This window comes from Plutella xylostella, chromosome 15, assembly GCF_932276165.1.
Source record: "Plutella xylostella chromosome 15, ilPluXylo3.1, whole genome shotgun sequence".
Taxonomy (NCBI): domain Eukaryota; kingdom Metazoa; phylum Arthropoda; class Insecta; order Lepidoptera; family Plutellidae; genus Plutella; species Plutella xylostella.
Genome location: NC_063995.1, coordinates 3115971 through 3143308, shown reverse-complemented (window position 1 = coordinate 3143308; position 27338 = coordinate 3115971). Strand labels below are relative to the sequence as shown.

At 47.8% G+C, this 27338-nt stretch overlaps 1 protein-coding gene across 1 annotated transcript in view; it reads right to left on the bottom strand.

The window, feature by feature from the left end:
• Window positions 1-27338, bottom strand: part of LOC105398606 (probable E3 ubiquitin-protein ligase HERC2) — a 51247-nt gene that overhangs the window by 3710 nt on the left and 20199 nt on the right. Inside the window, exons 32-73 of the mRNA XM_048626012.1 lie at window positions 26977-27099; window positions 26564-26746; window positions 26203-26301; window positions 25979-26080; window positions 25786-25901; window positions 25443-25562; window positions 24229-24297; window positions 23756-23927; window positions 22831-22926; window positions 22314-22468; window positions 21955-22167; window positions 21480-21599; window positions 21109-21213; window positions 20709-20864; window positions 17484-17645; window positions 16958-17188; window positions 16584-16707; window positions 16231-16349; window positions 15780-15935; window positions 15285-15507; window positions 14335-14474; window positions 13830-13976; window positions 12259-12372; window positions 11833-11968; window positions 11161-11313; window positions 10672-10839; window positions 10342-10439; window positions 9797-9953; window positions 9343-9512; window positions 8950-9239; window positions 8371-8591; window positions 8014-8108; window positions 7778-7884; window positions 7477-7654; window positions 7121-7244; window positions 6171-6300; window positions 4445-4551; window positions 3976-4103; window positions 3491-3640; window positions 2882-3004; window positions 2381-2591; window positions 325-519 (exon numbers count right to left, since the gene is read on the bottom strand). Of these exons, the coding sequence (XP_048481969.1) occupies window positions 325-519; window positions 2381-2591; window positions 2882-3004; window positions 3491-3640; window positions 3976-4103; window positions 4445-4551; window positions 6171-6300; window positions 7121-7244; window positions 7477-7654; window positions 7778-7884; window positions 8014-8108; window positions 8371-8591; window positions 8950-9239; window positions 9343-9512; window positions 9797-9953; window positions 10342-10439; window positions 10672-10839; window positions 11161-11313; window positions 11833-11968; window positions 12259-12372; window positions 13830-13976; window positions 14335-14474; window positions 15285-15507; window positions 15780-15935; window positions 16231-16349; window positions 16584-16707; window positions 16958-17188; window positions 17484-17645; window positions 20709-20864; window positions 21109-21213; window positions 21480-21599; window positions 21955-22167; window positions 22314-22468; window positions 22831-22926; window positions 23756-23927; window positions 24229-24297; window positions 25443-25562; window positions 25786-25901; window positions 25979-26080; window positions 26203-26301; window positions 26564-26746; window positions 26977-27099 (6186 nt within the window). The remainder of the gene's footprint in view (window positions 1-324; window positions 520-2380; window positions 2592-2881; window positions 3005-3490; window positions 3641-3975; window positions 4104-4444; window positions 4552-6170; window positions 6301-7120; window positions 7245-7476; window positions 7655-7777; window positions 7885-8013; window positions 8109-8370; window positions 8592-8949; window positions 9240-9342; window positions 9513-9796; window positions 9954-10341; window positions 10440-10671; window positions 10840-11160; window positions 11314-11832; window positions 11969-12258; window positions 12373-13829; window positions 13977-14334; window positions 14475-15284; window positions 15508-15779; window positions 15936-16230; window positions 16350-16583; window positions 16708-16957; window positions 17189-17483; window positions 17646-20708; window positions 20865-21108; window positions 21214-21479; window positions 21600-21954; window positions 22168-22313; window positions 22469-22830; window positions 22927-23755; window positions 23928-24228; window positions 24298-25442; window positions 25563-25785; window positions 25902-25978; window positions 26081-26202; window positions 26302-26563; window positions 26747-26976; window positions 27100-27338) is intronic.

Below are 27338 nucleotides of genomic sequence, written 5' to 3'. Positions count from 1 at the left end.
CTCGAACAATCTACATGGTCATGATATCCTTAACCACTCACCTAAGAACCTGAAGCAGTTGAGATGCAGCGGCGAGTTAGCAGTAGGGTTCAGTAGGAAGATGTCTCTGGAAGCACCAGCGTCGCCGCGTCCGTTGGGCGTGGCCAGGAGTAGGGGTAGCGAGCCGTTCTGTAGTTCCTCACACATCTCATACCTACTATATCTATGCCCAGGACTAAATTCTGCAGCCCTATAGCTAGGACTATTCGACGAAATCTTGGCAAGCCACGTCTTTTGGATCTGGATGCATATTTCTACATGACCATGATATTTCAAACCACTCACCTAGGAACCGGAAGCAGTTCAAATGCAGCGGCGAGTTGGCAGTGGGGTTCAGTAGGAAGGTGTCTCTGGAAGCGCCGGCGTCGCCGCGTCCGTTGGGGGTCGCCAGCAGTAGGGGTAGCGAGCCGTTCTGTAGTTCCTCACACATTTCGGCAATGCTTTCGCTATAGCCGCCGCCGCAGTCGTCCACGCTCTCACCTGAGAACAGACGGGGTTGAGGTGAGGAAATTGTTTATTATACAGGGTGTTGCAAAAAGGGTATACTAAGCAGAAACCTACGTGTGCAGCATGTTATATCTAATCCCGAAAATTCATTTAGATATAACATGCTGCACACGTAGGTTTCGGCCTAGTATACCCTTTTTGTAACACCCTGTAGACACATAGGAACAACACGACCTATCTTTGGTAGATACGCAGATTTTTTACAATCCAAAAACGCATTTTTTAAAGTGATGAAAGGTACAAAAGAGACATAAAGAGGTGAGGCAATCGCCGCATCCGTAGAATGTGGTCCAAGTAATTTGACCAGAAACCCAACAACTCAACCCACCGGCCAATTTAACCTTCCACACGCGGCTGGGCAGCAGCAGCGCGTCGGGCGTGAGGTGCGGCAGGCGCGCCACCATCTGGCCGAACACGGAGCGCATGCCGCCCGCCCCCGCCAGCCCCGCGCCGCCCCGCCGCGCGCGCCGCGCCGCCACGCGGGATAGTTCCACTACCCGTGCTATCATACGACTTTGTGACATAAAAATGGCGGAATAATCGGTGAACATACATTTAAAAAAAAACATACAGACGAATTGAGAACCTCCTCCTTTTTTCGAAGTCGGTTAAAAAGTAGCATTCCGTCAAGAATTTTCAAAAGTGATGAAAGTCACTAACACGTATATAAACAAAAAAGGCACTTGTGTCGTTCGTAGAATGCCCTCAAAATCAGTCCTACCCAAAAATCCAACAACTCAACCCACCAGCCAGCTTGACCTTCCACACGCGGCTGGGCAGCAGCAGCGCGTCGGGCGTGAGGTGCGGCAGGCGCGCCACCATCTGGCCGAACACGGAGCGCATGCCGCCCGCCCCCGCCAGCCCCGCGCCGCCCCGCGGCGCGCGCCGCGCCGCCACGCGGGATAGTTCCACGACAGGGCCGTTCTGGCGCTCGGTACTTTATACTATATGTATTGATAGCTGACAGTTACCTACTATCATACGACTTTGACACATAATAAGTAGCATTCTGTCAGGAATTTTCTATTGATAGCTGACAGTTACTATCCCACGACTTTGACACAGAAAAAGTAGCATTCTGTCAGGAATTTTCTATTGATAGCTGACAGTTACTATCATACGACTTTGACACTTAAAAATTAGCATTCTGTCAGGATTTTTCAAAAGTGATGAAAGTTACCAAAAGAAACGTAAAAAGAAACTCGTTGCGGTCGAAAAATGCGCTCAAAAGCAGTCTACCCAACAAGTAAACCCACCGGCCAGCTTGACCTTCCACACGCGGCTGGGCAGCAGCAGCGCGTCGGGCGTGAGGTGCGGCAGGCGCGCCACCATCTGGCCGAACACGGAGCGCATGCCGCCCGCCCCCGCCAGCCCCGCGCCGCGCCGCCACGCGGGACAGTTCCACGACAGGGCCGTGCTGGCGCTCGGGTCTTCAAAACTATACCTATTGATAGCTGACAGCTACTATCATACGACTTTGATACATAAAAAGTAGAATTTTGCCACCAAAACATATAAACAAAAGGCAAACTTCCAAACTTGTGTCGTTCGTAGAATGTGCGCAAAATCAGTCTACCCACAAACCCAACAACGCTGCTACTCGGGATAGTTCGACGACAGGGCCGTGCTGGCGCTCGGGACTTCAATACTACTGTATCTATTGATAGCTGACAGTTACTTTCATACGACGTTGACACATAAAAGTAACATTCTCTCAGGAATTATCAAAAGTGATGAAACGCACCAACATCATCATTTAAACAAAAGTCACTTGTGTGCGTTCGAAAAATGCGCTCAAAATCAGTCCACCCACAAACCCATCAACTCTACCCACCAGCCAGCTTGACCTTCCACACGCGGCTAGGCAGCAGCAGCGCGTCGGGCGTGAGGTGCGGCAGGCGCGCCACCATCTGGCCGAACACGGAGCGCATGCCGCCCGCCCCCGCCAGCCCCGCGCCGCCCCGCCGCGCGCGCCGCGCCGCCACGCGGGACAGTTCCACGACGGGGCCGTGCTGGCGCTCGCGGACCATTGTTGACATTATTGCCTAGGAAGGAAAAGTTAGATTAAATACATTTTGTAGTAATAAATCGTTTGAATAAAAAAATTGCACCGTTATAAAAGTATATATTTTTTGTATGATCGGACTTCCCCAAGGAGTGCCACAAAGATTCTGTCCTAACTCCTCCTCATTCAGCCAATACCGGCTACTTGTCTAATATTGTCGGACCAGAAGGCCGGAGGGTGCTTCACGCTACGCTTGCCTGTTCACAAATCCTAATAATTTCAGAGTTACAAAATCCGTGATCAGAAGCAGAAATAAATGTAATGACATACTTTTCTAAAGATGGTCTCCTTGATGTTGTAGAACATGAGGTTCCGCAGCTCGTCGAGCGGCCCGTCCAGCGACAGCAGCGGCAGCGTCGGCGCCACCAGCTCCGAGAAGTGGTGGAGAAGCACCTGCCAGGAAACATCGTGTTGAGTACGTGGCGGAATACGACATAGATTGAGGCTCAGTTTCACATTTGAATAAATCTACCTAAGCATGAACTTAAGACCTTCTCAACGATAGATCAGCCAATCACAGTGCTGTGTTCCATACTCAAACTCTACTTATCTTGACGTTCTCAACTCGAACCTCGTAGAGTTTTTGTAGTTGCAATCCTATGGCACCCCAGAGGTGCAGAGGGAGTCCACTAACGTCCGCCACCTCCACCTATCCAACTTTTGGCCTCGCTCCAGCTAACTCCAGCGGCTCGCAGCTCGTTTTCAACGCTTCGACGCCACAAGAGCGCATGCTATATCGCCACCTCGTATAGTGATATGTATAAGCGACGTTGATGTCCTAAAATTGCTCCTATCTCTGGAGTGGCAATATTGTGGACGATTTCATCTTCTCATGTTTGTACTATCAGGGACCCTTCAGTAGTACGAGACGTGACTCACCAGACGGTTGCAGTAGGCGGGCTGCGGCGCCTCCTGCAGCAGGTGGCACTCGAGCGGGGGCGCGGGCGGGGGGCGGGGCGCGCGCGGCGCCTCGATGCACAGAGCCACGGTGTGCGCGCTGCCGCAGGCCACCTTTATCACCCGTTTACCCTGTAATCGTATGAAGCATTATGTATTTGATCTACTAAACACAATAAAAAAAATATGTGACTATCTTCTTTGTATCATGTAGGTGACAAACACCAGAGATAGACTAGGGTTTTGTCACCGTGGTGAAGGTATCCCAAGCCAGAATATGCAAGACGTATACATAAGGAACAGCTGATATTCCGTGACTAGTCTGTCGAGAGTCTCAACTTCTTCATTCCCGCTACTCGTCCGAGGAGTCTGGGGCTGTCGCCAGGTATGTTGAGCTTTGGCCACAACTTACAATGTTTGTTATAATGGACATGAAGATGATTTGTACATTAACTGAAGGTTCCCACCTGTAATGCTACAAGCAGGCGGGGGCGCTGCGCGGCGAGCGTGGTGCCGTCACCAAGCTGTCCCTCATCATTATCGCCCCACGTGTACACCTCGCCACCTTCCGTGCACGCCACGCAGTGTAGGCTTCCTGGGGAATACATAGAGGTGGTATGAGGGCAGGATTTACTTGACACTGTATAGTGTGGCTGACAGTCACATGTTCCGGCCAAAAGTTTTCCTTTATGATCTTATACCAAGTTATTTTCCTGGTCCTACACAGCTTTATACAGGGTGCATTTCAAGAAAAACCATCATGAATATTGAAAGTGTTACATGTGGCATAAAGAAGGATGAGGGTATGATTTCCATGACGATCAGGCTGATAACATAAAAAAAAAGTTTTTAACAACGACCGGTCCCGGCCAAACGGTTCTCCAAGTCTTGCCAACTTATTTTCCGGTTTAGTTCCAAGTATATTGTGAGTGTTACCTGTGGCGATGGCGACGATGGGCTTCCCCTGCATGCCGGTGACGCGCATGGGGCGCCGCACGTGCTCGTAGCTGCCGTGCCCCAGCCGGTGGTAGTCGCCTTTACCCCTGCAGAAGACATAAGTGTTACATACACAGACTGAGATAAATGCACACTGGGGGTGATTTTAAAGGCAACAAGTTCAATTTGGAGTTATTAAAACACAACTTAACCTAACAAACGTTAAAAACAACCGATATTCAAAACTAAAAATCGCATAACTTTTGAACGGCTACGACTATTTTGATAAAAGAAAGCTCGGGGTTACATTATCTACCACCCATTTGAGAGGTACGCTACCACACACACGTTAAACTTATAACATCCTTATCATAAAAGTGATTTTATTTTTGACAACCCTAAAAGTCCAAACTTCAATTTAGGGTTGCCAAAACCCTCAAATCATTTTTTATAACATTCCACAGTATCGCACCAGGTATAGACGCTGCCGCACTGGCACAGCGCGACGGAGAACTGCGAGCCGCACTCCACCTTCACCACGCGCATGCCCTTCAGGCAGTCGATGCGCATGGGCAGCTTGCAGCCCTCTAACCCGCATGTATAGTCGAGCTACATCTAGATCCCATAGAGATACATAGAAACCAGTAGTGACGTTGTGACACGTCTTCTGCTGCAGTCGTACCTACACCATCTAATAGTATTCCACCAAATATGTAGCACACTTAAAGTCCAAACATCGATTTAAGCTGCGTACAGACCGGCCAAATGAACGCCAACGAACGGGTTTCGTTGAGCTTCGTTGCTGCAATCTGCCCCGTATTATGTAAGATAAATATCCATCGTTGGGCGTTCTTTGGGGCGGTCTGTACGCAGCTTTAGGGTAACACTTTTTAATAACATTCCACAGTATCTCACCAGGTATAGACGCTGCCGCACTGGCACAGCGCGACGGAGAACTGCGAGCCGCACTCCACCTTCACCACGCGCATGCCCTTCAGACAGTCGATGCGCATGGGCAGCTTGCAGCCTTCCTATCCGCATGTATAGATCCCATAAAGATACATAGACACCAGTAGTGACGTTGTGACACGTCTTCTGCTGCAGTCGTACACCACCAAATGGCACACTTAAAGTCTAAACATCGATTTAGGGTTGCCAAAAACCTGAAATACTGTTTTATAACATTACAGTATCAGTGACGGAGGCCATAGCGGTAGCTGAGTACAGGACGGCGTGGAACACTCTGGCGAAGGCCCTCTGTACCACCAGGGTACCTTAGGACAACAACAACAACAGTATCTCACCAGGTATAGACGCTGCCGCACTGGCACAGCGCGACGGAGAACTGCGAGCCGCACTCCACCTTCACCACGCGCATGCCCTTCAGGCAGTCGATGCGCATGGGCAGCTTGCAGCCCTCGGAGCCGCATGTATAGTCGAGCTACATCTTGATCCCATAGAGATACATAGACATAGTGACGTTGTGTTGTGACACGTATTCTGCTGCAGTTGTACACCACCAAATAGTATTCCACCAAATGGCACACTTAAAGTCAAAACATCGATTTAGGGTTGCCAAAAACCTGAAATACTTTTTCATAACACTCTACAGTATCAGTGACGGATGCCATAGCAGTAGCTGAGGACAGGACGGCGTAGCGCACTCTCGCGAAGGCCCTCTGTACCACCAAGGTACCTTAGGACAACAACAACAACAGTATCTCACCAGGTATAGACGCTGCCGCACTGGCACAGCGCGACGGAGAACTGCGAGCCGCACTCCACCTTCACCACGCGCATGCCCTTCAGGCACTCGATGCGCATGGGCAGCTTGCAACCTTCGGAGCCGCCGCGACCTGAGGGGTAGAGGGGGTTGATTACAACGTGGCTCGTTGGTGAGGATGTTAATCTTCTTACCGTCTCTAGACACAAACGTGTTTGATAACTGTCAAATGAGTCCTAATAAATTCACTATGTAAAGTACATAGCGCTGATGATAATTATACGCAACATTGCAACTGCCCATATCAGGGTGCCGCATTTTATTTTGCCTTTTGTATTTAATACTGATAGATACAAGTGGTCTTATTTCCACATCTAATTCAGCAACATAAATATGTGGGGACATCTCACACACGGCCATCCGACCCCAAGCTAGGCAGAACCTGTGTTATGGGTGTCGGACAGCTGATATATCTACACAAATACATAGATAGATAGATACTAAATATAAATATCAACACCCAAGACCCGAGTACAAATATCTGTCTTTAAACAAATATCTGCCCCAGCCGGGAATCGAACCCGGGACCTTCGGCATAGCAGTCAGGGCCACTAACCACTACGCCATTCGACCGTCTAAAAAAATGAAGTACAATTAGCAAATCATCCCAACGCACTAGCTTCTAATTTGCTACAGTACCCATCTAACCTGGCTCACAGACTCAAGAGAGCAAATGTGCTGCATTCCTAAAGGGGTACTCTGACATTGGTCAGATCTCTCTGAACGTCATTGATCTCTCCACAAATCTGATAAAAGTCTGGCGACTGATGGCAGATTTAATAGAAAAAAATAAAAGAATTCAGCAATATTTTGCACGGAACACCCAGTGCACACTAAACATCAAAATTCCTACAAACATACTCACAAAAGTACAAAAGTCTACGTACTCATACCTAGTTTCCCGTAGTCGCCGTCGCCCCACGACCACACGTTGTCGTCGTCGGTGATGCAGAGCGTCTGCGCGTCGCCCGAGCCGCAGGCCACGTCCACTACGCGGTACATGGCTAGTGCTTCCACCTGGAAGAACAAATGGATAATAAATATTGCACTGGAAAAACTAACTCAAGAATTAAAAAGGGGAACGATGGTGTTTTATATCCTTACTGAGCGTCCCTGCTACTGTATGTGCGAGTATTTTACGTCGTCAAAATGTGTGGCCTACTTTACCATATTCCACAATGGAGCCCTGCAAATTCCCTGGATATGGTGGAACTGAACTACGACCTATGAAAACATCAGCAATACCAACCATCTTCGGAGTAAGTTGGTCCTCAGAGTCACCATGGCCTAGGCGTCCGTAGCGCCCCTTGCCCCACGTATAAACACGCCCCCTGGCGGTGATGCACGCCGAGTGGGCGCCCCCGCACGCTATCCCCACCACGTCCAGTCCCGATAGAGCCGTGATCAGTTTGGGGCGGTCGTAGCTCCTGGAAAACATTGTTTAGTAAGTCAGAGTAAAAACGGGGCCAAAACTAAAACATCATATTTGACACCAAGTCATGTATTGTACACGTTTGTGGATGATATTTGTATATATTTGGATCACTCACACTCTATTGCCGTGTCCAAGTTTGCCGTCCTCGCCCTCTCCCCAACTGTACACTTCGCCATCAGCTGACAGAGCTAAGCAATGTTTGCCTCCAGAGTTGCAGGCCACCTGAAATCACAATAGGTACCGGTTAATTTTATACAGAAAACGGGAGTTAAATGTTTATAAAGCTGGGCGTTATAAATACTTTGAAGGATAAAGCACATTTAGCTGTACTCTTCTTCTTTTCTTTCTTACCTTAGTGATAAATACGTGTTGTATTGAGCTGAGTAGTGTTGGCTGGGAGACAGAGTCGATGCCACCAATACCCAACCTGCCGCCTGCGCCGTATCCTGTAAAATTTACTTTCAGTTATACGACTGTTGAAGTAACATTGAATTCTATGTCTTCAGAATGGCGCCAGTGTGATTAAACATTAATTAAAATTGATGATAAGTAGGTATGGGCTTGTGAATATCTAGGATATTAATAATTAAACAAAAAAAAAGTAAAGCTTATTTAAAGTTTATTTTACAAGCTGTGAAGAGTGCTCCATTGAGACTAGTGATGAGTTCACAGATTTCAGATGATCCAGAGCCAGCCAGCAGCACCTACCTGTGGCATACACGCGTCCGTCGGGCGTCACAGCGAACAGCGTCTGCTCGCCGCCCACCAGCAGCGCGGGCGACAGCGCGGCCAGGGCGGCGCACTGCGTGGGCGCGCGCACCTTGCCGCCCTCCACGCCGCCCAGCTGCCCGCGGTGGTTGTGGCCCCAGCCATACACGGAGCAAGCGCGGGACCCGCCGCCCCACCAGTTCGTCCACTCTTCTGGACGTCTGCGGATGAATTTAATTGTTATAAGTTTTATCCATAGAAGTAGAAAAAAAGGCGGAAGGAATAACGATAACTAAAAACTGAGGCACCCTAAGTAAGTCACTTTCATTGTTACGGTGAGCCCGACACACACACATTCACACTCAAAGTAAGTCAACTCAAGTTTGACACACTCTCATGTCGCCGCCATTATGGTGCCTCAGTGTTTTAGTTAGCGAGATTCCTTTCGCCTTTTTTCTACTTACATGGTTTTATCAACTAAATTAATGATTCACAATCAGGTGATAAAAGAAAAAGAGGGCGAAAGTTATCACATCAGTCTTTATTCTTGACGGACTCTAAATGCAAAAAACAACTTACTTGTTAACCCAATGCAGCAGCTGCTCATCATGCAACTTGGTGAACTTCACATTATCCTCCCACGCGTGCCTCGCGTCCACATTGATCTCCTCCGGGTTGTAAACTCCCAAGTCCGCCAGTCGCTTCCTGACTTCAATGATGAACGGTTGCGGCAGCGGCAGTCGTTGTGTGAGCGCGGTCGCCGTGCGCTGGCTGAGGCAGTACTTCTTGAACCACGCCCAACGGAGAGACTCCGGACCCGTGCAGAGGCGCGCGTCCATGCGGAGACTGCACGCTAACCATGCTAGTTCCTGGAGGTAAGGTATAGGGTTAATGGATAGGAAGGCTTGCTATATAAGTCCCTAAATATAATTACCAGCATATTTTTGTCTAGAAAGCCTAGTCAGCTTGTACCTTCAAGTAGCTGCTGTGGAGGAGGTGCGAGCCGGTGCGCAGCGCGGGCTCCTCCAGCTCGTACTGCGCGTGCAGCAGCGCCGGCAAGCGCTGCAGCGCCGCCGGGCTCACGGACGACGCGGAGACCACGCCGCGCAGCCGCCGCACGCACCACACGCGGGCCCGCCACGCTGAGGATAAAAAATATGTTAATCATTAAGAGCTCTTTTTTATTTTTAATTAAATGCTTCTCCACTGGAAGTTGGTGTTTTTTTTTTGGTGGTCACCTCTGCATACTCCTTTCCTATCTAAATCGTTGCCAATCACAAAAGCTGTTATACTCTAGCCACTCCGGTCCTTTATCTTATGTTGCGGTGCCACGACTTCCGCTGAACCGCCACAATCATTTCAGTGACTTATTTTCCGCAGTGAGCCCTGGTAGTTATGCAAAATGCAGCCTATATTATGTACTCACACAGAGTAGGCATCTGCGCGCATATAGCCAGCGCCTGCGCCAGCCGCGGCGCCAGCTGGTGGTCGCCGGAGATGGCGGCCAGCAGCGGCCCGTCCAGCAGCCGCCACGCCAGCTCCACCGACGGACGCGACAGCACGTAGCGGTCTGAGCCTATCTCCTGTTGGGGACGGTCATTAAGCGTGATTGCACGAAACATTTAAACGTATTTAAATATATGGCTGTCTTGCTCTGACACTATACGGTCAGAGCGAGCGAGCAATAGATTTAAGTACGTTTAAATGTTTCGCGCAAGTCACCCTAAATCTTAGTTAGGTTAGGCTAGCTTATCCGTAAGAAAATCTAAGTTTGACTGAGCTGAAAATAGGGAAATATGTTACAAAAGTTTTGTTGCAGCTCTTGAACTGAAAAGGCACATATTGAAACTTTATCGTTACGTGATCACTGTCAAATAACTCGCTTCTTACTCAACTAAATTCATGGCCTATAAGATTTACCGTAGGTATACATATAGAATTTTCATGGTATGGAAGCTATGGTGCACTTACCGCTACAGAGTTGTGAGGTAGTATCGGATGTGCCGTGAATCGCCAGCCCCATCCGTTTACAGACCCGTCACTCGTAAACCTCCAACGCAATTCGTCACCTGGTCAGAAAAATGTAAAGTTCGTTCATTGATGCTGTACATCTCATAAGTTTGATGTACTGCCCACTATAGTATAGTAAAAATATTTCTAATTAATAAAGGATTTGTGGATCACCGCTTCTTGTCTAAAAATACATAGGCATACAGCTAAGTGAGTTGGTGAATCATTCAATGAAATTTATTTTATTTAATGGATTATCAGTTTTCATGACCAAAGGGCCCTTTCTCTTACCATTAATGATCAACTCCTGCGCCCAATCGTTGGGCTCCCTGCCGGACCGCGACGCGACTATCCGCCCTGTCGCATCAGATATGGTAAGAGGGTCGTTCCGCCGCTCCGTTGAGCACCCCTGTTCGAACACCACGCGTAGCGACGACGCACCCGGGATCTTTACCACCCCTGTAGGTATGATGAAGGTTTGTTAGTTTGGTGATGATTAAGCTGGCACTTCCCGGGAAATAAGAGTTGAAAATGTATTCTGTCTGGTGGGCCACGGGAACGCGAATGGGTGTTTAACTGCAGATTTGAACGCAAGGCATTGGTTGAAACCCATTAGAGGAGTGGTGTGAGACGAGCGACGCCATTGAAGTGCTCTAAGAAAGTCGGTCGCTATAATCATGTGTATTGCATTATATGTAGATGTGTATTGACCTATTGACTGCTCGTATCATTCATTTATGAAAACCTTCTTCTCTTAAATTGCAACAGTGTAGTATTTACCTGAGATGTCAGTATCATCTGCGTAGGGGTGCGGGCTGTCGACGGTGACGGGCGGCGGGGGGGTGCGCCCCCCTCCCGCCGCCGCCTCCTCCAGCTCGCACACGCACACCTCTATCACCATGTCCGCTACCGCTGGCTTGGCGCTGCAGAGTGCTGTGGGGAAATAAGGACTGTTAGTAGTGGTACCTAAAGTGTGGACTGAAGGGTTTTAATTTATTATGAATAAATAATAATTTTACTTTTAATTTACCTACATAAAATTTGGAAAAGTTATGTCTTCACAAATACACACTCATACTCTGTTACATAATGTTTTAGTGCACTATCCATGTACAGTTCTACGGGATGTGAAATTATAGAGTATTTAGTCGTTCGTGCGTCCGACTCGCCCAGCTGAGACGTGAAGTGTGTGTATGTAGCGACATCTAGCGGTACAACTGTCTCTCACCCATGAGCACGTCCGTGATGACTCGCACGGCGTTGTTGGCGTCGGGCACGCGCCCAGCTGAGACGTGAAGTGTGTGTATGTAGCGCCATCTAGCGGTACAACTGTCTCTCACCCATGAGCACGTCCGTGATGACTCGCACGGCGTTGTTGGCGTCGGGCACGCGCCCAGCTGAGACGTGAAGTGTTTGTATGTAGCGCCATCTAGCAGTACAACTGTCTCTCACCCATGAGCACGTCCGTGATGACTCGCACGGCGTTGTTGGCGTCGGGCACGCGCCCGGCCGCGGCCAGCTTCAGCAGGTCCACCAGCGCGCGCGCGTCCGACTCGCCTAGTTGGGAGGTGAAGTCGTCTAGCGCCACCTGGTGGTTGAAGTGGGAAGTTTGTTAATGACGTCTACAAATTATTATTAGTAAAATCTACACATAGGTATTTTTAGCATGCGGATCCACTTCTGAATATGTAAAATAGCATTGATAAGGCTGTTTACGAATGTTAATTATGTTATATGTTATATGGGTCACTCAGCGAAGTAGGTGGATGATATTATTCGTGTGCCGTAAAAAGTTATAATTGACACAGAAAATATTGTCTTGCGAGCTGATAGTTTGAAAAGCAAAACGAACCATAATTCACTTCGTATGGAGGTTACCTTAGGCGCCTCAGGCTGCACAGTCATGGTGGCTGCAGCGACCGACACTGCGCTAGAACACATGACGGAGTGTCGCGACGATATGGAACCACTCATCGGCGTGCTGGCTCCACTCTGAAATAATACAGGCCACTATAATACATACAGAGCGTAATATTTAATAAAGGAAATCTGCAAACTGTTCTTAGGAAATACGATATAGATTTTAATGAGAACGAAATCTGGGTTTATATGTAGAAATGAATGTAATATTTTTTTAATTAGCTACGTATTCTGTATTATAAAAGAGCTTGCAACCGCAACGATGACGGACTAATCCTTTAACCACGTTCATAAACCACCGCCATTACGCTTACAACTAGAAGATCGAATCTTACAGGCAATGTGGCGCGGTCAGCGGGCGCCTCGCCGCCACCGGTCCTCGCGTCGGCCTCGCCGTCCTCGTCCTCAGTATCAGCGCGGATTGGCTAACTCTTTCACCATGTTCACAAACCTAAATCAATATTACACTAAAAACTAAAGTATAAACTAGAATCTTACAGGCAAGGTGGCGCGGTCAGCAGGCGCCTCACCGTCTTCGTCCTTAGTGTCGGCGCGGATTGGCTAATTCCTTCACCACATTCACAATCCAACATCACCATTACGCTAACAACTAGACGATCGAATCTTACAGGCAAAGTAGCGCGGTCAGCCGGCGTCTCTCCGCCGCCGGTCCTCGCGTCGGCCTCGCCGTCCTCATCCTCAATGTAGCGCGGATTGTCTAACCCTTTTACAACGTTCACAAACCTACATCAATATCACACTAAAACTATATCCCATTCCATGGAGAAAGACAACTGATACAAACAAAAACTACCCTTATTCGAATGTAATAATGGGTTCTGTCAGATGTCTTTCCCTGTGGAATGGGATATAGAAGATCGAATCTTACAGGTAAAGTAGCGCGGTCAGCGGGCGCCTCGCCGCCGCCGGTCCTCGCGTCGGCCTCGCCGTCCTCGTCCTCTGCGTCAGCGCAGATTGGCTAACCCTTTCACAACGTTCACAAACCTACCTCATTGGTTGTATGTGTTATGTTTAAGTGGAAAAATAAATGATTTATCTATCTATCTTTCTATATGAATATCAGATCAAAAACTAGAATCTTACAGGCAAAGTAGCGCGGTCCGCAGGCGCCTCGCCGCCGCCGGTCCTCGCGTCGGCCTCGCCGTCCTCGTCCTCAGTGGCAACGCAGATTGTCTAACCCTTTCACAACGTCCACAAACCTAAATCAATATCAGACTAAAAAACTAGAGTCTTACAGGCAAGGTCAGCCAGCGCCTCTCTTTTACCTTCCTCAGTGTAGCGCGGATTGGCTAATCCTTTCACCACGTTCACAAACCACTACCATTACACTAACAACAAGAAGAATCTTACAGGAAAGTAGCGCGGTCAGCCGGCGCCTCGCCGCCGGTCCTCGCGTCGGCCTCGCCGTCCTCGTCCTCAGTGTAGCGCTGCTTGACTAACCCTTTCACAACGTTCACAAACCTAAATCAACATCAGATTAAAAACTAGAGTATAAACTAGAATCTTACAGGCAGAGTAGCGCGGTCAGCAGGCGCCTCGCCGCCGCCGGTCCTCGCGTCGGTCTCGCCGTCCTCATCCTCTGTATCAGCGCAGACAGCCCGCCGGCCGCTCATCGCCTCGTGAGCGCGCACTGCTTCTATTAGTAGACAGCGGGCCTGGGGAATGGGAGAGAAGATGTATGTAACATTTCACATGATAAAAATGTGAAGGTATAATAACGCGTGAACGAAGAGCACAAAGCATGTCTGCATCAATATAGGACACAGCAGCATAGTATTTAAATCAGCCCAGGGGATGTCTGAAACTTTAAAACTTAAGACGCTGTTCTTACAAAACATGCCGCAATAGAGAAATAGCGACTGCGAGCAACATAGCGCACACGGCAAATGCGCGCGGCCGATGGGCCTTGACCATCGGTCTTTGTTCATTCCACCTGCAGCTTTGGCGGTCCTCCTAGTTCCTAGGGGATCTAATGAAGACTTATATGGTCATCCTACGTGAACAGAAGTGTACCTGTGTAATATGCAGCACGAGCAGTATGAGCGACAGCGCGTGCTGCGCCGCGGCCGGGGGCTCCAGCGCCAGCGCCGCCGCCGCCAGCGGGGGCCGCGGGCCCAGCGAGTCCTCTATCACGTTGTCGTCCGCGTACAGGCCTGGGGAAGAAGGTGATGTTAGTTATTCACTTGAGTTGTATGTATATGACTACGTCCGCACAGCTAGGAGGCTTGCTTAGCGCCTAGATTCTAACGACGCACTTAGCGAGTAGCTTAGTAAAACAAACGTTCTCAAATCTTTACGAGCGGCCGCATTAAGCTCTTTGCGCCTGGATAGTCGCTTAGCGTGTATCAGTGCGGCCATTCACGAAGATTCTGGACCGTTCGTTTTACGCAGCTGCTTGGTGACTCGCTAGGCGCTAAGCAAACCTCCTGCCTTAGAGTCGCTTCGTAGCTAAATTGCATAATATGAGATTCCGGAGGGGGTTTTCAGAGCTCGAAACACAGGATCTTCTGCTGCATATTCTTCAATATCCAATCTCACCCAGGCTATGCGCTCCAAGCGGGTCCCTGAGCGCGGGGAAGGGCAGCGGCGCGACGTGCGGCTGCGCCTCCAGCGGCGCACGCAGGGACCAGGCGGCCGAGTGCGAGGACCCGGCGGCGGCGCGGTGCACATCGACTGGCTAACTTCATAGCTAAATGTGAGACCCAGGGTTCTAGCTGAAAACCAGCGCTATGGTTTATCATACCACCAAGCTGAGCTAGAACCCGTTTCTGCACCGGGAAGCAACACCCTTGCTCATTTTCCTTTACCTTTTTTTTATTATTTGTTTTATATTTTATTTTTGTGTTGTTTCCGTGTGTGTGTGAAATAAATGTATTTTCTTTCTTTCTTTCTAGATTCCGAAGGGGGTTTTCAGAGCTGGAAACCCATGAGCTTCTACTGTATCCTCCAACACCCTGTCTCACCCAGGCTGTGTGCGCCGAGGGGGTCCTTGAGCGCGGGGAAGGGCAGCGGCGCGACGTGTGGCTGCGCCTCCAGCGGCGCGCGCAGGGACCACGCCGCCGAGTGTGAGGAGCCGGCGGCGGCGCGGTGCACGCCCTCCACGCCGGCGACTAGCGCTGGGCGCCGGTTGACACAGGTGGTGCCGTTGCCTTGCTGCCCGTGGTCGTTGTCGCCCCATGCCCACACCTGCAGGATACAAATTTAAAACGATTACTATAGGTACATAGGAGACCGATGGTAGAAAACACTTTTAAATCCCTTTGAAGGATTGGTGAGGAAAGGGTGGAATGCGCAACGCTGTATCATTAGTATGCCGTAGGTTTGCGCGCTATGCCGCTATTCACATTATCAATCGGTTCAAATTAAAATACGAACAATTAAAATGCGCAGATCGCCACCATTTTGATCTACATTATTTCTTTCTCTCACCATGATCATTAAGGTAGAGAAGAAGTCACCTGTAGGTCGCTAGTAACAGCGAGGCAATGCAATGCGCCGACCGCGACGTGTATGACGCGGCGTCCTCGGAGCGCCTCCACGAGCGTGGGACGCCGCACGTGCGAGTCGCACCCGTGGCCCAGACGGAAGTAGTCGCCTTTACCCCACGTCCACACCTGGTAAACAAATATGTGTGAATATAAAACATTGAATACATAAATACGTCGAAAATAGCTTACGGCGCCTATCTCAGCTATTGGAACACCCAGGCTTGCTTCTTCAGTTTACTTAAGGCTGGCTGGGCTTAAATTAAGGGGATATGTACGAAGGTTCCACGTACAGGAGCTTTGCCCCTCTCAGAATAAAATAGAATAGCTTAGTAGCTTACGGCTGCCAAACAATGAATTGATCTACAAAATTATGCTACATAATCTCAAATACATAAAAAAAGCTTTTTTAAATATAACATACCTCGCCATCCCGAGTCAGCGCTAGACTGAACTGCGCGCCACACTCCACTTGAACAACTCCAAGAGAATTCAGCCTCTCTATGTTCATGGGTACGGCACACCCGTCCGACCCGCCTCGGCCTGAAACCACACCACCTGCGTTACTTCGTCTTTGCCGCGCTCTTTTAGATATGACACTTTAGGTAATAGGCCGTGTCCCCAGTAGGCAACCTGTTAGCGACCAACTGAGTTTGCGGCGTATCGATTTAGTACGCAGTTTGCAGCGTTACGCGCGCTGACTATCTCAGTACCTCGCCGCTAACAGTTTGCCTAGTAGGGACACGGCCATAGGGTGTATAACAGGATTGTATGTACCCAATTTGCCGAAGTCGCCGTCGCCCCATGAGAAGACTTTCCCGCAGGCGGTGAGCGCGAGGGTCTGCGCGTCGCGGGAACCGCAGGCCACTTGGACTATGCGGTAGTTTTGTAGGGATTCCACCTAGGGAGAAAAAAATGGATTGGTTTATGTATTTACTATACTAAACAGACTTTAGCTTATATTTTGCCTGCTATCGATTAAAATCTAATCAGCAGCTGACAAAACGTGTATTTTAACTCAAACTTGTCTGGTAGAGATTGATAGAAGCCATAAGGCCGCCTTTTTGTACTGTTTTTAATTAAAAGTATAATCTTAGTTGTATTTCTCTGTCTTTGAAGCAAATAAACAGTATTGCAATTGTAAATCTCACCATCTTAGGCACAAGTTGCGTCGTATCATCCCCATGTCCCAATCTCCCGTACTCCCCTAGTCCCCACGTGTACAGATGTCCCCGGGCCGTCACGCACGCACTATGAGCCGACCCGCACGCTATGCCGACGACTCGCTCGCTAGCTAGAGACTCTATTAGACGCGGCGTTTCTAGCGTCTGTCGGTTGCCGTGCCCGAGTTTACCGTCTTCGCCTTCGCCCCAGGAGTACACCTGTCGAAAGATAACATAGTTGAAAAAAATATGAATTTTTTTAAGCATGAATCAATTTATTCGTGACTTTTAATGCCAGTTTCAATAACTCTCTATCGATAGCTGAACAGTTATTATCATACGAATTTGACACATAAAAAGTTGCATTCTGACAAAATCGTATTAAAGTAACTGTCAGCTAGATACATAGAGTTATTGAAACTGGCAGTTCGACAATCAGTGCGTGTTGGCTCGTGGTAGGGACACGTTGTTAATGTAGTTCATACTGTTCATATATAACAGTAGAAGAGGTTACCTTTCCGTCGGCGGTGAGTGCGAGCGCGTGCTTGCCGCCCGAGTGCACGGCGACGCGCCTCACGAGCGCGTGCGCGAGGTGCGTGTTGGCTCGTGGTAGGGACACGTTGTTACTGTGGCCGAGGCCTAGACGCCCGTTCGTGCCTTCGCCGCATGCGTATAGCTGAGGAGAAAGAGAATGTTGTTACAAAATCATTGCTATTTTTCTAGAACAATAGAGTTCCACTAGATTTCGTAACATAAAGGAGCGTAATTTCATTCAAGACAACAGAAGTCTTATGTTTAAAGATATTTAAAATTTTAATCAGGCAAAAGCAGCATGAAATGGCTTCCAGCCCTCTGAACCGACTATCTTGGCTAGGTAGCCGGCAGTCGTTGGAGCTGGAAACTTAATATAGTGTTGAGCTCCGCGGGTGATGTCTAGGTCCACCAATGAAAGATTTATGAAGCCTACATTAGTCCATTACCTTCCCGTCATGTGAAACAATGAAGAGCGTCTTGGAGCCGCCGGCGATGTGCACGGGTCGTAAGGCACTCAGCCCCGGCGACAGCACTGGCACCTTCACCTTCGAGCCCTTGACGCCGGCTAGCTGGTCCTTGTCGTTTAGACCCCACACGTACCAGCCAAACATAGTGTAGGATGGCCACCATACTATCTTGGTCAGGTAACCGGTAGTGGTTGGATGTGGAAGGCACACAGATTGTTGATCTCCTCAGGCAACCTCTGTGTCCAACAGTAGCAGATAGACTAAACCTCCATTACCTTCCCGTCATGCGACACTATGAAGAGCGTCTTGGAGCCGCCGGCGATGTGCACGGGTCGTAAGGCACTCAGCCCCGGCGATAGCACTGGCACCTTCACCTTCGAGCCCTTGACGCCGGCTAGCTGGTCCTTGTCGTTTAGGCCCCACACGTACAGCCAAACATAGCGTGGGATGGCCATCATATTATCTTGGACAAGTACGAGGGCTACACCGAAAAGATCGGGAATAGAATACTTAGGAATAAATTAGAGTGAAACCTTTTTGGTGTATCAAATGTAGTGTTTTTTCAAACATAATTCCATTTTCGAATTTTAAAAAAAGTAAAAAATAAAAGAGTATTGACCATTTGAATTTGACAAGTCGGTGTAAAAAATGGAGCTTACGCGGGAACATTTCCGTGCAATAATTTTTCACAACTTTCGTCGAGGTTTATCTCAAGAACAATGTCTCGCCGAGCTTGTTTCTATTTATAAACTTGAAGCACCAAGTAAAACGACTATATAGAATAGAAATCATTTATTTGACACACAGCAAAAAAAAATAAATGAAAAAACAAAAATACAGTAACTTTCAAAAACAGCTGAGTACTTATATATAAAGAACTTAAGTAATAATTAAATCAAACAAAAAAAAATATATGTACCAGTACAAAACATTGGACAATATGCTGCGTGTCAAAAAGGCACATCCACTCAGCTATTGCTGCGCCTTAGAGGAACTCGAAGGACACAGCACTGGTGTTTCAGTGGATGCCCAGCGTGACGCACGAAACAAATACAAATAATATTGACAAAAAAAACAGTTATTGCGCGAGCGACGCCGCAGCGTGATCACGTGTAGGTACTCCTGAAAACGGGATTTCGCACCGCCAGGGCAGAGAGGCCCGCCCAGCTGCGCTCGTCGCACGCGCACAGGTGCCAAATAGATATAACAAAATAGAAACAGAATAATTAAAAAAAAAACAAAACAAGACTTGACAATAACCTGTGATGCATTATTAATGGTGAGTGTGTGACAGATAATATCTTATAGGACTAAACCACTTTGCTATATACCTACCTACTTAGTTTAAACAAATACATACATATTTTGTACCTTGTGTGAAATTAAAATGTGAGTTAGTGAGTATAGTATAGTATGCCTATGTGTGAGTGTAATGTGCTAGAAAGTGTGTGTGTGTGTGTACCTAAGAATGAAATAACATATAAATATATTTTTAATTTACAGACTACCTATGGAGACAGTATTTATTATACAAATACATAAATAAAACCAATATATCGTTGGTATTCTGAGTTTCGCCGTGGACGTTCCTCTCTTACCACAGTCCCTTCTACTGGTCGGCCAAAAACAGCGGTAACACAAGATAACATCGATGCTGTACGCCAGTTAATAAAAGAAGATAGACATGTGACATACGAGCAGATTCGGGCTTCTCTCAGCATTGGTATGGCAGCCATTCAAACCATTTTACATGAAGAACTGGGTGTCAAGAAGTTAGTTTCGCGCTGGGTGCCCCACCGTTTGACCGAGGAACAAAAGTCGGCTCGTGTTAATTGGTGTCGATCTGCTCTGCAACGGTTCAATGGAGGCAGTTCAAATGCTGTCTACAATATCGTCTCTGGTGATGAATCGTGGATTTATTCATATGAGCCCGAAAGAAAACATCAATCGGCAGTTTGGGTCTTCGAAGGTGAGGTCAAGCCAACAAAAGTTATTCGCTCACGCAGCGTGTCGAAAAAAATGGTCGCTTCGTTTGTATCGAAAACTGGCCATGTGGCTACGATTCCATTACAAGAACAAAGGACGGTTACTGCTGATTGGTACACAACAGTTTGTTTGCCGGAAGTCGTAAGAGAACTTCGTAAAACTAACCCGAATCGTCGTATAATCCTTCACCACGATAATGCAAGCTCTCATACCGCTCGCAAAACAAGAACGTTTTTAAATATGGAAAACGTGGAGTTGATGGACCATCCTCCGTATAGCCCTGATCTGAGCCCCAATGATTATTTTACATTCCCAAGAATTAAAGATATGCTACGTGGTCAACGGTTTAGCGGCCCAGAAGAGGCGGTCGAAGCTTACAAATCAGCTGTTTTGACAGTATCCACTTCAGACTGGAATTACTGTTTCAATGATTGGTTTAATCGAATGAAAAAGTGCATTGAATGTCACGGAGACTACTTTGAAAAACAATAAAAGTAAATAATATTATGATATCTTTGTACTTTTTTCTATTCCCGATCATTTCGGTATCGCCCTCGTAACCGGTAGTGGTTGGATTTGTTAGGCTAAACACAGACTGTAGAGCTGCTCGGGCAAGCTTATGTCCAACAGTGGAATATAGTTGAAGCGTACATTACCTTCCCGTGGTGGCATGTGGAAGACCAATACAGAGTCCTAAGCCTCTCTGGCAACGTCTAATGCCAACAGTAGCAAATAGACTAAGCGTTCATTACCTTCCCGTCATGCGACACTATAAAGAGCGTCTTGGAGCCGCCGGCGATGTGCACGGGTCGTAAGGCGCTCAGCCCCGGAGACAGCACCGGCACCTTCACCTTCGAGCCCTTGACGCCTGCCAGCTGGTCCTTGTCGTTTAGGCCCCATACGTACACCTGGAATTCATGAGAAGGTTGAGAATCTCATAATGTATTTAGGGGTAAATGTATGTGTGAATGATAAGCGGTGATATTTTGTCACGCTTGTTGAAGATTTCATCGTTTTATGAACCTTAATTTTGTTGCGGGACAATATGAAGATAAAAGCAAAAATGGTTACAACAAGACCAATGCGCTTCTAATTTAGAAACAGGCCTAGTGAGAATAAACAGTATAAGAAGGTTAACTAGTTAAGTCTTACCTTTGGGCAATCGTTCGAAACGGCTGGCTGGTTGTTGTCGTTTGAGGATATTGTGGTTACGATGTTCTCCTTCTCCACCCAGTCTTCCGACACGAAATTCATGCTCTAAAAGTAAAATAATTAAAGATTTAGATTTTTTCTACAGTAGGTATGCATATTGTTAGTCAAGAGATCGACAGGCTAGCATGAGGCCAACCATAGAAGGGAAAATCTTTTAAAAAGAAACGAAAGTCTAAGTCTTGACTGGCAGAAAATGCTTTTAGCATTTAGTCCACCTGATTGTGCATTATTACTATAGTATATTGTGTAATAAAGTATAAATAAATAAATAAAAGTCGTTTTTTTAGGTAAGATAATTTTGTAAATATTACCTGCAACACGTCGGTGTAGAGCGGATTGGGTCGGAAGCCGTTGATGTACAGTCCGTGCACTCTGACATCGGCGTCGATGTTGCGGTTCTGCTTCAGCGTTATCTCGATGCAAGGGTAGTACTGGAACAATAATATTTCAATAAATAACTTTCGATAGCTCTGGCATTATATTGCTTCCTCAACAGTTCACAAACACAATTATCATTATGTCTTACTATCAACTGTACGGAATGCTGAGTCTACAGTAGCGTTCTAAGAACGAAACGTAAATAGATTGATCCTTGTATTAAAGGTTGTCTATCTATGCGCCCGCCTAAATTATCCAATAGACGCCGGCCCATACTTACCGTACCAGAGCGTCTCTAATAGCGTTCACACTGGACACATCTAACTGCGGAATGCCTAGACGCCGTCACCGAACTATATCCTGGATATTTTACCGTTACACCAGCATTAATTATGTTAAGATACTCACATGTTTACAATCTGCCAGTAGCTGTATCTGCGCCCGCTGCGCCCCGGCATCAGCGGGCGGCGCGGGGACGGCTGCCAGCGCCGCTAACGCCGCGTCGTCGAAGCTGGCGCCGGCCCGCACGGCGAGAGACGCCGGCCCGTGCGGCCCGCACGGCACGCCCAGCCCGAGGCGGCGCACGCGCACGCCCGAGCGCATCTCGATGCGGATCCAGTGCTGCGGAAAATAGCGACATTTATTATAAGCCAATATGTTGTGTACGAGTTTCTACGTCGATAAAGGAGCCGTACATCCGGGGTCTGACTTGACATAGAAATATGGCGCTACCCAATGTGATAAAGGAATATGTTGTCATTAGGTACCTGTCCAGTGCCGCTAGAGCTCTGCCAGTAAGTGTGCGGCTTCCCGTCCAGAAGCCTGATGGCACCGGCCTCCGGTCTGCACGACGACACCCGCGCCGCGCGAATAGCGTCCTGCCAGGATATGGCCGCGCCGCCCGCGCTCTCGCTCCATTCCGCTGTATTAGAGTGATGAATAGATCAGAGCTGATTTTTTAAGCTGGTGAAGGTGAACTAAATATTTTATGGGCGAATTTTCAATAGACCCTTTGATTACACCATTTCGGCTCATTACCCTTTTTAACAGCCTGTAGGTTCATAATAATTAGCACAATATGCAGGGTATTGCAAAAAGGGGTATACTAATCCGAAAGGGAGGAATCAGAGGGCCATGCTGATGAACATCTCTTTTTCAAAGACTTTTGAAAAATCTTTATTAAGAATGAAGAAAGATTAGAATGAACCCCTGTCACCAGCTTTCGGATTAGTATACCTTTTTTTGCAACATTTTGGTAACAAAAACACGATGTTGTAAACTCACACTGGTCAGTGACGAGTTCCATCTCGCTGACCTGGCCGGTCCAGCCCGGCTGCTGAGGGAAGTCCACCGTCAGGTCGCGCCCGCTGTTCGATATTCCTGCAGGGGGGAGGGGCAAACAATGCGGTTATTAACACACACATATTAGGGAGTTAGTTGAGTCAAGGGAGACTTTGATAGACGTGGTAGGTTTGGTATACGATTAGGGCAGGGGATATTTTATGTAGAACATAAGCAAGGAGGTATTCATTCATGATTCATGTAGGTATAGGAGTTATCGATTAAATTCAAAGTTAATTACTTTCAAGTTATTACTTGGTTTTCCGACAGATTGGTATCTTTCTACGATATCTAAAATGCCACAACAAAAAATAACACGACAATCCACGAGGTTGGTAATAAGTTTTAGAAAATACACATTTGTATCCAAACTGTTCAGTATCTTACTGAAAACAGTGCCGACGCTGTTGTGATCGATGCAGCCCCACCGGAGTCATCGGTAGACAGAGTTAATGAAAATGATAGTAAATCATTAGTAATCTTACCGACAACAGTGCCGACGCTGTTATGGTCGATGCAGCCCCACAAGGGCGCCCCACCGGAGTCATCGGTAGACAGAGTTATTGAACCTGGTAGTTAATCATTAATTATCTTACCGACAACAGTGCCAACACTATTATGATCGATGCAGCCCCACTTGGCGCGAAGGGCGCCCCACCGGAGTCATCGGTAGACAGAGTTATTGAATCTGGCAGTTAGGCCCCCCGCGCACTAGGCAGCCTGGCGCGCAGCCAGGGTTGCGGCAGCCAGTAAAACATATGACGTTGTATAGGAGCCCGCACACTAGCCACGAATTCCCATATATTTTACTGGCTGCCGCAGCCTGGCTGCCTAGTGCGCGGGGGGCCTTAAATATTCATAATCTTACCGACAACAGTCCCAACACTATTATGATCGATGCAGCCCCACTTGTAGCGCGGCTGCGTGACGGCGGCGCGCACGCGCACCACGTCGCCCGGCGCGAAGGGCGCCCCACCGGAGACCACTTCTGCGTTGGTGGCGCGCACCCCGGCCACCTTGCCGAGCCCGCGCCATTCCACCTGCGCAGGGAAAGGATTACTTATAATAATATATATAAGCCTCCTAATAAACTGACCACCGTTCCCAATCATGTGCTTCCTTCGGCCATTCAGGAACACTACACAGGCTACATTCAAAAAAAATATTATGTGAGGACTTTTCTCACACGACCATCCGACCCCTAGGCAGAGCTTGTAATATGGGTATTCGATATAATCTACACGGATACATAGATAGATACAAATTACATAAAAAGCAATAAGTAACAAGAAAACATTTGCTAGTATAAATTTAAGATGATAAAAGTTTGTAACAACTTACATGTAAAAATACGTTTTGTTTGATATCACGTTCTACTTTTTGTACTTGACCGACGTCGCCTAACGCCACCTGCAAATGAAATATTATATAAATATCTAACCTCTATACATAGCTTGCATAAATACCACTCATTTGGCTTGATTCATTCCACGTAACATCGTGGCGCGCCTTCAAACTTCGAACGGAAACGCTAGCTTATCTAAAGCCCCATCCACACGCTTGCTGTTTGTCACAAACACCGCAAACAGCAAACGAAACACCAACCACAATCACCCAACACAAACAGCCATCCACATGCTCGGCGAACGTTCATAACATTACGAATCGGCAAACACGGCGGACGACGAGCTATTACTTTCGGGTTGACATATTTTTATTAAGTATATAAATTAAAGCAAGAGAAAGAAAAAAGGAAAATAAAAGAAGAAAGCAAAGACGATGGTGGGATAATAAAAATACATAGAAATCGTACAATGTACTGCTTTATTTTGTTTTATATTTTTATATTGATAAGCCTCCAAAAATTACAGAATCGTAGGTGCTGATCAATCAGACATTTTTACGCTTTGCGCGCCAACAAAAAAGTGTAGCAAGTTGATACGTCCGCCTCCCGCAATGTCAGACGTGTGGATACGTAGCAAACTGTTTGCCAAACATCCTTTGATCTGGCAAGAAAAACCGACACCGATGCCGAACACTGCCCAACACAAACACAAACAGGCAAACAACGACAAACACCCATCCACACGTCCGTGCTTGCTGTTCGCTGTTGGCTGTTTGCCATTGTTTGCCAAGCGTGTGGATGGGGCTTAAGGAATCTTCATTATTGACAGCCCACAGTTTCATATAACAATCAGCTACAGCTGTTCTACACAAACCCTACCCCCCCTTCCCCTCCCCGCACTCACCCCCTCGTACGCCTTGCAGCAGCGCACGGTCATGCCGGGCGTGACCACGTCCGACACATACTCCTCCTCTAGCCTCCCCCTCCCCCCACTCACCCCCTCGTACGCCTTGCAGCAGCGCACGGTCATGCCGGGCGTGACCACGTCCGACACGTACTGCGCGTACTCCTCCTCTACCCTCCCCCCCTCCTCGCACTCACCCCTCGTACGCCTTGCAGCAGCGCACGGTCATGCCGGGCGTGACCACGTCCGACACGTACTGCGCGTACTCCTCCTCTACCCTGCCCTCCTCCCCCTCCCCCCACTCACCCCCTCATACGCCTTGCAGCAGCGCACGGTCATGCCGGGCGTGACCACGTCCGACACGTACTGCGCGTACTCATCCTCGGACGCGAAGCAGCTGCGCCACCGGTACGGCTGCGGCTGGTTCTGGAAATAGTAAGGGTACAGTTAAATTCACATGAGTAGACTAAGAGAGTAGGTATTTTTAGGTCCCCTTGGAGGTGCGGGGTAAAACTTATAAACATGATCGTAAGCCACTGTATTAGCTACGAGTACAGCTATTTGTTTATTTAATCTCCGAAAGCTTTTTTATCCGAGCACATATTATCGTTTTATTCACATAAATGCCACTACATATTAAGTTAGGTACCTTGTCTTGTTTGACTGACTGCGGTTTTATCTCAAAAACGGTGTCATCCATACCCTGCTGGGGCAGTTCTAGTAAGTACGCCACAAGCGATTCAACGGTCGGTTGTCCTTGGGCACCTGAAAATTACACGAATGTAAGAACCTTACTGAATAAATGATCAGAATTTTCACACAAAATCCACCATAACCATTACCTATAGATTGAACTGCTGCATAAACAGCGGTTCTTGAAAAGCCCATCTCAATCACTTGTTGGACTTCGCTAGAATTCGCCCAAGCGTTGAGGTCTTTCTTCGCTGCAAAGCACAAAGTACCGTTAATGAAAAACGAACCTTATGATGTGTGCGATTAATGGCGGAAAAAAATATATCACAATGCACAAGCTCATTAATTCATGGAATATGCAGTAAATACTTACATGGGACAGGCGAACTTGTAGATGGTCCAATAGATAGTTGCATTGTATTGCTTTTGTCTAGCATTGAATAATCGGGCGATTCGTTGTCTTTGTCATCGCCTGTAAATAAAAAAATAAAAATATATAAAACTATAATTCATAAAATTTACACTTTATACCTTTGCCGTTAAAAAATCCGAGAGTTTTATAAAGCGGATGAAGAATACGATCGGTAAACCCTCAAAAAACTATAAATTTATTTTCAAATAAAATTGACATTTATCATGAATGAATGAATTGATGAATTAACGCGCTAGCAGCCGCCGCAGCAGCGTGCCTCCTGTACCCTCGCTGTGTCTACACGACGACTGAGTGGACTCACCCTCCGCTCTACACTTGAGTGTCGCGTGGTGCGCGAGTTGCTGCGCCACGGCGAGCGCGGCGGCGGCGAGCTCGGCCGGGGTGTGCGCGGCCGACAGCGGGCTGGGCCGCGTCGCCACGCCTAGCAGCCGCCGCAGCAGCGTGCCCTCTGTGCCCTCGCTGCTGTCGCTGCGGTTCATTATACCTGGAAACCGTTCCAATGATAGAAACTAAACTAACGATACAATGCCAACACCTCCCCATGACACCATTCGGTCCATAAAAGCTAAAAAACCATAGGCCAATAAAGATGCTAGGGCGCCGTTGTAATGTTGTAGATACATGGGTGAAAATAAGTAATCATCATCATCACCAGGGCGTGTTGTCTTTTTACTTTAGTATGCATATGGTGATTTAGAATAGAATAAAACTTACCATTGTCCGGAGGCTGCATCAGAACCTTCCGTAGTCTCGTTCTGTTGGTGAGCAGCCCGCGCACGGCGCACAGCGTCAGTAGCTCCATCTGCTGTCTTCTCAACGTGTACACATCCACTTCCGCTGCGGAGGAAAAAAATATTAGTTTCGATACCGACTCATAATATCTTTAGAGAAACAGTACAGAGGTGCATCTTTGAACCCGTTGGCTGCTGCGACCACGACGATTGACAGATGGACAGTTGTATCTGGATGCGGTGGCATGATCTGAGCCGCTCGCTCTCCGCATTCATCATGCAGTAGTAGTGATTCACCGGGCAGGTGGCACGGGCGCGCGCCGGGCGGCGGCGGCGGCGCGCCCA